Genomic DNA, 11,200 nt, shown 5'->3' with positions numbered 1-11,200 from the left:
GGCTTAATGTTCATTTTATATAAACATAATCATTATATCTAATGTTTGTTATACTGAAGGTTCATTATACACATTGAAATTATGCCTTTTGTTGATTATATACAGTGAGTGATAATATCCTTAGAAATTATATCAAATGTTGTTATATCTTCAATTACACACCCCTTGTACTTTATGTAGCTCTAGCGCAAGTCGCGCCCCGTTATGCGCTTTTCTAAAATTCTAAATAACTAATCGCGTTTGTATACCTATATATGATCGAAGGCATTAGCTTTAATGTTACAGATAGGTATATATGTACTCGTATTACCTGTTCAGTTCTGAATGGTCCATAACTACAAATGGAAGGTGCTGTTTTTGAATTGAGTTTTATAGTCACAACACTTTTACATGATATGTCACACGTTTGATATCGATGCAATTTAAAAAATTCTTAAAAGTATATTTTTATAATATTTATAACTTTTATGACATAAAAAGGGTATCAAAAGTGAAGTGAAGCAGTAAAATCTTTAAAAATAGATGAAAATCGAAAAGGGAATGCACCATGTCCGACGACATGATGACATTAAAAACTAGAGTTGTGACGAATTTTCGTTATTATTCTAAACTTCATACGTTTTGCACGTGTTTAGTCATGATGTTCCCCCTTCATCTTCAATGAGAAGACTCTTAGGTTCGTATTTTAGAACTCTACTCAATGCTCAAGTCAGGATTGCACTGGAAACACAAGCACTGGAAATACGACCCTAATGGCAGGGACTTGAGTATGATTTCGAGTGCTTTAAACCATACTCAAATACTGACTTGAGCATTGAGTAGAGTTCTAGAATACGACCCTTAGGTTTTCGCGATTGTTACACATAGGAAATGAAACTATTTTTCCGGATTTAAATCGCGCATTTTTTTTTTCACGGTTTTTTCAAACAAACCAACGCCGTTTCGAACCCTTTACAGGTTTAGTATCAACCGTGACCGTTGATTTGTTTTAAAAAACAAATATACGCAATTTAAATCCGGAGAAATAGTTTTGTAGGAGTAACCTACCTATATTCATCCAATGTCACGTTTTGTCATGTAACATTCCGCAGTTCCGAGCAGGCAAAGGCCAGTCGCTCACCGCTCTTCCTTACGGTAACTCGTGCACTGTAGTTTTACGTATTAAATACTGTACCTACTGTATGTAACCAGACTATTTTAATAGAAGCGAAACTTACATGAACGGAATTTTTATGTTTTCACTTTATTCACCCTCCTTCTGATTACGTCATAGCATACATAGTACAACATAACTTACATTGGTGACCCAGTGAAGTGAAAAAATAGTGAAAAGTACGAGAAGTAGCGGAGATTGGGGGCGGCTCAAACAATACGTAACGCAGGGGACATACAATTTAACTTTACGTATCATTTAGTCACTTTTACGCAAAGACATGACTACTGAAGAAAAGCCCGAAGTAGTAGTAATCTCCGTGTCATCACGCATTCCTGAGTTCCTTTGAGATTCCTGATTTCCTGTGAGAAGTATTATACTAATCATTCCGAATGGACGTACGGGTTCCGAGCCGTTGACTTCTCGAGACTTAGACGTCGAGAAATAATCATTTTCCTACTGCCCAGTGCGGATACTTTAAATACATAAATAATTGTCAAACAGTAATAGTAGAGCTCCTTGTTAAGGACTCCGTCCAGGGAAGTACTCCTTACCCGTTTCTGCCATCAAGGAGTAAAGTGAGCATTAAGGTGAAACATCGAGTATATAACCAGAAATAGAGACGAAATAAGAGCCACAGATTCCTGGGAACTCATCAGTGATACATCACTTATAAATATCAACTCTCGTTTGCACTGGAATATAGACAACGCCAACAACTGACCTGTTAATACGTGTCAGTATATTCCAAAAATATTCTATATTCCTATTCCATTCGGTGGTGTGGGGAAAAACAGCAAAACATCTAATTACAAAAGAGACGGAATCAAATTATATCGCTAATTAAATATTACATATGTAATTTTGCAATTTTCGTCCATTATAGCAAAGCTCAAGTTAACTGGTCGATTTGAAGTGAAACAATTGACGACACCAAACAATTGACGACACCCACTGACGACACCCGTCAATTGTTTCGAACTCGGGTTAGCCAATCGGAGCGCAGTTGTCACAGTAATGATATGGCAGAATAGTTTTCAAACAAATTAAATGACATTTCGTCTCTATTTCTGGTTATACAGGGTTACAGGTTAAGTCGACCTGAATCCTTTAAGGGGTAATAGTTTGCATCATTTCTGACTAATTTCACTATGAAACACCATACCCCAAACTGAACCGTTCTCATGTTATAGGACTTTGAAGTTTTTTTTAAAAAAAGTCCAATTTTTTTTTATAATGTCCCATTTTTTGTGTCTTGTGCTTGTTATCATTTCGTTTTTGGTATTTTTGTGTAGTAGATTAATAGATTTATTACTCAAGATACCAAATTTGCAAGTAATTGTACCAACCGCGCCGTAGTAGACGAGTTTTTGTTAAAAATAAATAAATAAATTGCTTTTTTTTAAATTCTTCCTTAGATATTGAAAAAAAAAGTCTATGACAGTTGTGCTGCAGATGTGCTTAAAAATATCTACGGTTCTTTAGCTTTCTAAAAAGGTATCACAAGCTAGATTATTATTAGAATGCCTAGACAAAAAGTTTGATGAAAGGCAGGTAGTAGTAAACTTTTAAATTTAACTTGGGTCAGAAAACAATACAAATGGTAACAATTAAATACTTTATTTATTTTTTAACAGGAAGCCTATAATAAATGTTCCACATGTTGACCTCTGTTTCGCACACATACTCGCATTCTGTGTCTTAAGCCACTTTTCACTACACTCGTGGTTAGGATTCTTCTAATTTCGTTTGCGGCATCAATAATTTTTTGTCTCAAAACATCGACGGATATTATTGGGTTTGTATCATTGTACACCAAACTTTTCATGTGTCCCCAAACATAAAAATCCATGGGAGTCAAGTCTGGACTCCTAGCTGGCCATGGAGTGGGTCCGCCTCTTCCGATCCATTTGTTTGGGTAATTAGTGTCTAGCCACTCTCTGACACTTCTTCTGTAGTGTGCGGGGCATCCGTCGTGTTGGAACCACATGTCTCGTATAAGGTCAAGTGGTATATCGTCGAGTAAATCAGATAGATCTTGTCTCAAAAAGTTTTCATATGTTTCTCCATCCAAACGTTCAGGCAGAAAGAAAGGCCCAATTAAATAGTTGGAAACTATTCCCATCCACACGTTGAGGCTGAATCGTCTTTGTGATCCCTTTACCTGCTTTTTATTGGGATTTAAATGTGCCTTCGGAGACCAATAATGAAGGTTATGATAATTGGTAATGCCATCTTGATCAAATTTTGACTCATCTGTCCATAAGATTCTTCTCAAAAATTCAGGATCGTCCAAATCGGCGTGCAGCATAAATCGGCAGAAATCCAGCCTTCTCACAGGATCTCCTTCTTCGATATGATGTACTGGCGTGTAGTGATAGGGGTAGAGACCGGCAGTATGCACCGTATGCCACACTTTCCATTGTGAGAGTCCAAGTTCTCGGGCAATAATATTGGTTGAAGTAGTTGGATCCCGGCGAAACCGTCGAACTATCTCATTATCCTGTTCTTCATCATCATCATTAACACGTGGTCTACCTAGGTCTGTTCGTCTTCTCAAAACAGAGCCAGTCTCTCTAAGTCGTCGGTAAACTCCCTCGAATACACTAATATCCGGTACTCGGCGGCCGGGATAACGTGTTATGTACTCATTACGAGCTCGTAGGGATACACAATTGCAGTACCCGTAACAAATTAACATATCGGCATATTCTTCATTCGTGTAGGTCGTCATCTTCAACAGTTCCAAATCAGAAGCACAAATCAAAGTCCAGTAAACAAGCACAGTCACGAATAGGAAGAAACAGTCCAGGAAAACAAGCCAAGTCGAGTAAAAAACGAAGAGCACTGAATATCGCATCTACAACGGACGAATCGCGTAAGCAGACTAACCAAACACAATAACAAAATGAGTCTGCTCACCGCAATCCCTTAAAGGACAATAGGCGCAGGTAGTAACTTAACGGTACCCCTATTGTTTACTACTCTACCTGGTAGCTTTTCATCCAACTTTTTGTCTAGGTATTCTAATAATAACCTAGCTTGTAATACCTTTTTGGAAAGCTAAAGAACCGTAGATATTTTTAAGTACATCTGCAGCACAACTGTCATAGACTTTTTTTTCAATATCTAAGGAAGAATTTAAAAAAATAGCAATTTATTTATTTATTTTTAACAAAAACTCGTCTACTACGGCGCGGTTGGTACAATTACTTGCAAATTTGGTATTTTGAGTACTAAATCTATTAATCTACTACACAAAAATACCAAAAACGAAATGATAACAAGCACAAGACACAAAAAATGGGACATTATAAAAAAAAATTGGACTTTTTTAAAAAAAAACTTCAAAGTCCTATAACATGAGAACGGTTTAGTTTGGGGTATGGTGTTTCATAGTGAAATTAGTCAGAAATGATGCAAACTGTTACCCCTTAAAGGATTCAGGTCGACTTAACCTGTAACCCTGTATACTCGATGAGGTGAAACTACAGACACATGAGACTTGTCAACTAATGTCCCAGGGTGCAGTGTCAGTAGTTCTCAGATATTTGCCATTTAAAGCTCTGTGTGGCACTGCAACTGTCATGGATAGGCGTGTAGCTCACAACCAGGCGCACGATGTTCAATCCGTCGTTTGATATAAAAAAAAATGCCAACCTTGTATCACCATCTCCATGTAAGTCAACTCCTGGAGCACCTCGTAACTGATCTGTCCATCATGTTTCTCCAGCACCTGTCTGATCTCCTGGCGCATCTTCTCCTGTACTTGATGTTTGGCCGCCAGCTCCAGTAGCAGGAAAGCTAGGGTTGAAGAGGTAGTCTCAAAACCGCCCAGGAAAATTATGAACGCATTTGCTGATATCACCATATCCGCTGGAAGAATAGAATTTCATTTAAAGAATATTGATGTGTCACTTTCTGGCATTTTGATAAAATCTGTCACCACACATTTTACGTCCTTTTCTGATCAGGGTAGAAGGAAACCACAACCATCCATTCACTACGACCCTGACACACATCTTTTCAAACACAAACACGTACCTATACTTTCATACACGAAAAGGTAAGTACTCTTGTTCGTTCTTTAGAACGTCCTCAATTAAAACCTGTATCTATTATCGGAGAAATTTCACAAAACCCAAAGAATAGATAACCAAAAAAAAGAAATGACCCAATAACCCAAATTAAATAAATAATAGGTATGTGTTTTATTAAATTGTGACAGAGGTAACATTAATACGAAGAATAGTAATAATCTCAGTACAGATTACTAAAAAAACCGACCTCGAAACTCCGTGGAATTACAACTATTTGCCAAGTCTAATTGGAAGGAAAATGCGCAAAACCGGATTCTTCCACTAGTTTGCCATCCTTGGAGATGGAATATTTTCTTCAAATTTAAATGGGACCACTACTGATGTACCTCTTTCCAACAAAAAAAAACATCAAAATCGGTTCACAAATAACGGCCGGAATTATCGCGTAACATACGTTCAAATAAAATATACAGTCGAATTAAGAAACTCCTCCCTTTTTTGACATCGGTTAAAAATAAACTGACTGTTCTTGCCAGTAGACTTATCAAAGTCACAAATTAAATAAAATCAAACCTATTTATTTGCAAAAAACATGGTGGTTAAGGTTACAATACGTGGGGCGCACTATAAGTTTCCAGAATGAATAAGAAAAAAATACTATAAATGGTCAGAAATAAATTTATTGTTTCTCAAAATATTCTCCGTTAGCGTTAATGCACTTTTTCATACGAATGAACCAATTTTGAAAACATTTATGCCACTCCTCCGTGATAATCTCTGAAACGTATTTTTCATACTCTTCTTCAGGTGATTAAAATCGTTGACCGCGTAACTGGTAGGTACTTAATTTTTGGAAATAAATAAAAGTCACAAGGTGCCAGGTCGGTAGTGTATGCGGGATGGCTCATGAGGTCAACGTTGTTCACCTTCAAAAATTCATTTGTCTGTCTGGCCGTGTGAGAACTGGCATTATCGTGATGCAAGATGTTACGGCGTTTACGGCTATTTTTACGGAGTTTGTCAATAACTTCCGGCAAACAAATGGTCATGTACCAATCACTATTCACAGTACAACGATTCTCCAAAACAACAGTAGCCACGTGTCCAGTTTTATTAAAAAAAGAAGCAATCATCCGCTTAGAGGCACTTTGCACGCTCGCCACTTTGGTTGGTTTCGGCTCATCTTGAAAGACCCATACGCTCGATTGCTGCTTTGTTCTGATATCGTAACTATAAATCCATGTTTCGTCACCTGTTAATATGTCCCAAACCAAATTTGACGCGCCTTCGTGGAATCTGGTAAGCACTGCACCAAGGCATTGCGCCAAGTGACGCGATACGTTTTTTGAGCCTCAGTCAAAGTGTGAGATATACCGAGAGCTCAGTTTTTTCACACCCAAATGTTTGTGTAGTTTTGATTGTATTTGATACATGCCTATGCCTAAAAATGTCCGAATCTCATGCTTTGTCACATGCCTGTCTGTTTTGATCATGCGGCGCACAGCATCTGTTTTTGTTGTTCACAGCAGTGGACGGGCGACCGTCAAGAATTTCGTCACTGAGATTCACACGATCGCGTTTGTATTTTGCAAACCAGCTATAAATAGTCGTCTTGCGTGGTGCTTCATCGCCAATAGCAGTTTGAAGCCGAGCGAAGCTCCGCTGAGCTGGTAAATTACGCTTAAAGTCGTAGAAAATCATACTACGAAAATTTTCACGAGTTAAATCCATGGTGATGTAGACAACCAATTTCTAAAATGACGCCACAATGTAAAAACAAGTGACAGTCAGATGAAACAAACTGTATTCTACAGGCAAAGAGTTCCATTTTCAAATGTTGTAATTACTTTTTAAATATTGTTTATGTAAGTGGCCAGTTCAGGAAACTTATAGTGCGCCCTATGTAATTGCTTAGGACGGATGGATGTCAGACGGAAAACGGGAATAGATTTGTTGTCTAGTTGCACAACTTACATAAATCTCGTTATGCTATACATATTAATTACAAATATTATAAGTATTGTACATACAATAGAATGGTATCGAATTAATACAATGTAATGTAAATACAATAGAATTTGGCAAGAGTATATATAGGCATTATTTATGGGTGTACGCTCCATGGCCGACATCGTCACTTTCCATCAGATGAGATCGAGGCGCACATATTCTTTCATAAAAAAACACTAAGTACTATCCGAGTTAAGTATAAGTTATAGCGTTCAGGGAACAAGTGTGCAGGTAAGGAATTCCATTCCATAGCCATTCGCCATATAAATGTGGAAGCATGTTGTTTCGTGTTTGTTCAATTACGACGATTTCAAGTGTAATTTTCACCTATGAAATATAAATAAAATATTTTTGGAATTGAATTTGAATAACTTTAAAGTTAATAATTGTTACTTTTCTAACCATTTCACCCTTTACGGGGCAATGATATTTATTTTATATTTGTGGCTGTATTTGTGGTTCACACCGCTACATGCGATTCTGAGCTCTCGCTAAAATTACTTAAGGCGAAACGATGCGACCATCTTTCATCTTACGATCTTATCCGAGATAACAAGCACCCCAATGTTATCTAAATATTATGTAAATAAATTTCAAAAAATTTAATCCAACCCAGAAACTCATTTTAACTTACAAAATCTGGAACTTCAGGGTCAGATAAGTGTACTAATGTAGCAAGTTCGGCCGAGATAAATGGGTCCAAGTTTTTCGCTATTGGGACAAAGTTAGTGGACTTTTTTAGTCTTCCTCTTTTTTAATCAAAAATTGTTTATATAAAGTATATCTAATAGCGTACGGTACAAACAGAGGTTAGAATCAAACTATTAAGTAGGCACTTAAATATTTAGGAAATTAAACTATTTTTTGCTCGGATCTTAATTGCGTGTATTTGTTTTTTCAAACAAACCAACGTTTCGGGCCCTTTATGTTAAATTTTTACAGATAACATTTACGAGATAATGTAGTCAACCGCCGACCGTCTCCACCTATTTGGAATGGACCTGTCGTCCAATCTGAACTTCGGCAAATACATTGAATGCATGGCCAAAAACGCAGCCAGGAAGATAGATAGATAAACACTTTATTGTACTCACACACAAGAACAAGAATAGTACATAAACAACTTAAAAGTAATGTGTGCAAAGGCAGTCTTATCACTAAGAGCTATCTCTTCCAGGCAACATTTGAGGTAGAGGAGAGCTAATCGGAGCGGGAGACGTAGTATGCCAATTATACAAATAAAATAGAAACACATAGTAATTTACCAAATATTTAATAAATAACGATATATATATAGAACCTAAAAGATAAAGATAAAGAATGATTTATTTGTGGAAGTAGGTACAATAAGTTCGTCAGATCAGTTCAATACATTAACAGTGCTACTACAACCAGTTTCGTCGAAACATACAAATATAATTAGTGGTGGTCGCATAATGTACAAAATATTATAATTAAAAACTGTCAAAAACTAGTAAACATGCAAAGAAAAAATATAATAAAAATTAGTAAAAGTTAATAATGTCAAATATGAAGCGAAAAATCATGTTAATGTCAAACTTACATAATTTACATAGACATACATAGATATATAAATATACCTAAATAAACTTATACTTAATAATAAATATATACACATTGCAGACTAGGACCGTATTAGAAGATATTTATTTTCCAGTTTTGAAAATAGGTAGCGACTTAGAATGTCGGATTTCAAATAGGAGATCATTTCACAATGTCGCAGCCTTAATCGTAAAGGAATCTTTGTAATACTCAGAGCGAGTGAAAGAACGCTTCTGTAGGGTGTCTATTTAAGACCTAGGAAGCTTGGCATCCTTTCCAAGGTGAAGCCTTACTTCACACCAGGACATGCTTCAGCGGTACCAAGCAAGTCCGGTTGTGTATGGCGTACTGCAGCCACTTATGGGATGGCTCTGCTAAATACCAACTGGCCAATTTGGACTCAATCGACAAGCGTGCCAATTTCGAAAAGATTCTACCCCTATGTTGTGGATATACCCAGGATTCATACGACACATTTCGTTTCCACATTTATATGGCGGTCGGCTAAAGAGTGGAATTTCCTACCTGCAGACTTATTCCCCAAACGCTATAACTTGGATCTTTTCAAGGCGAGAAGACAGATTTTTTAGATATAACTAATAGTTACTCACTGATTTCAACATCATTGTCGTCTGCGACTTGGCCGGCGTCGTTTCGCAACGCCATCATCATGTCGATAAAATCGCCGCGTTTCTCTTGGTTTCCTGAAACAATTTTAACTTTAATAAAATAAACTTGCAAGGGCGTGTTCACTACAGTAATCGCGCGTTACAGCCGCTTAGTGGCACCGCCCTGACTGGCCCTAATTATCTATTGCGTCCAGAGGTACCGGCGACGTTGTTCTACGTGTCACGGCTTCATTACTCCACAAAGTTTGCGGATATTGCGAAGTATATACGGAGGAAAGCCAAGGCTACCCTTTTTTTTTTGACGAGGGGGGAATCTTTATAGATACCCCTGAGCCCAGGGAGACGCAAGGGTTATGTGGGGACTCCTCCTGGGACCTCCAGACTAGAGGGCCTACCCCACTAAAAACTTCCGCCGGTTGAGTCGGCGCCGTGGGATAGGTAAACATTCACCACGACACCGCCCGGCCGCCCTAGCTTGCGACAGGGCTTTCGCGCCAACGGAAGGGCGGATCGATTGTCCTCCGACCCACCCCCAAACGAGTGAGTCCGTGTACTGACAGGGGCGTTATGTACCGACGTTTCCGACGCCTATTACCGGACACGTTGCGTCACACGTCGCGGTCCATAAGGGTAAATAAAGTGTTTTATTGTATTCTATGTATGTTCGTCTATAAGGTGTTTATGTATGGGTCTTTGTAACCTGAGTATAAATATACAAATAAATTACTCAAAAAGTGTACAATCGAATATTTTCTTTAAAAAAAAGACTTCTTATCAATACCAATGTTAACATGAGAAAACTTCAATTCTGAGATTAGCACGGGACCGAGGGGAGTGGCACTGAAACTTGAATGCCTACACCCAGCAGTGGGTGAAGTGAGGCTGTATATGATGATGATGAAATACGAGAGATTACAAAAATGGAGTACACTTACCACACTCACGAGCCCTGAGCACGCTGGTGACGATGTTATAGAAGAAGTCGTGCGCCTTTTTCGGTATGATCCTCATCCTGAAGAAGAGCACGAAGGCCGGCCAAAACTGACGCATGGTCCTGGAACATTTTCATATAATTATTTAGTAAATACACAAAAATATTAATTAAGTAAAGAAGTCAATGGTTTAAGACTTCTACTTACTACCTCAGTTCGAATTCAATTTTTTGTCGTACTCAATTGGTTCTATATCTTCATTTTGGTTCCTGGACTAATGTTAGGAAAGAGGTGACGTCTTCTAGGGGTCAAAATATAGCGGTTGCTGACGTCGTTAGAGAAAGAACAACTACATAGAAAACATTTTTGTAACTATATCCACAACTGTATAGCAAACCGCTAGAGGAGAGTACGCCGTCTTAGAAAACACAATCCATTTGCTGTTTTCTTTGTGGCAGTGCTAGAAAAGTTATCCGGGGAAGTAACTCTGAACTTCGCGAGACACATAATGTAGAGATAGATGTAGTAGCAATTGAACTCACTGTGAAATAAATAGTTCATCTAGGGAAGTACTGCCATGTCGCCAAGCAGTAATGTGTGAGCATTAGTGCGTTCCGGTTTCGATGGGTAGGAGTGCGGTGAAATTACAAGCACATGGGACTTATGAAGTTTACGTCTCAGAGTGAAGGTGCAGTGGCAGTGGCCCTTTTGCGGTTCAAAACTCTGAATGCCACTGCAACTTTCATGGGTAGGCGTATGGCTTACCGCCACTTCGACCCATCACTTGGTATTACAAAAAAATGGTAGGTAGGTGCAGAGTATCCTGTGTTTAGGCGCTTTGAAACTATTTTAATGGATACCAACTTTTAACGA

The 11,200-nt window shown here is 38.1% G+C and overlaps 1 protein-coding gene across 1 annotated transcript in view; it reads right to left on the bottom strand.

Annotated features, from left to right (window-relative positions):
- LOC113240353 (cytochrome P450 3A27-like) overlaps nt 1-11,200 on the bottom strand; it is a 50,598-nt gene that overhangs the window by 17,436 nt on the left and 21,962 nt on the right. The window contains exons 5-9 of the mRNA XM_026477634.1: nt 10,331-10,449; nt 9,378-9,470; nt 4,814-5,029; nt 4,076-4,083; nt 2,841-4,013 (exon numbers count right to left, since the gene is read on the bottom strand). Of these exons, the coding sequence (XP_026333419.1) occupies nt 2,841-4,013; nt 4,076-4,083; nt 4,814-5,029; nt 9,378-9,470; nt 10,331-10,449 (1,609 nt within the window). The remainder of the gene's footprint in view (nt 1-2,840; nt 4,014-4,075; nt 4,084-4,813; nt 5,030-9,377; nt 9,471-10,330; nt 10,450-11,200) is intronic.

The sequence above is a fragment of the Hyposmocoma kahamanoa genome, unplaced genomic scaffold, assembly GCF_003589595.1.
Source record: "Hyposmocoma kahamanoa isolate Upper Pololo Valley unplaced genomic scaffold, ASM358959v1 134, whole genome shotgun sequence".
NCBI lineage: Eukaryota > Metazoa > Arthropoda > Insecta > Lepidoptera > Cosmopterigidae > Hyposmocoma > Hyposmocoma kahamanoa.
The sequence above is the reverse complement of the archived record's forward strand: the minus strand, read 5'-3'. Positions and strand labels throughout refer to the sequence as shown.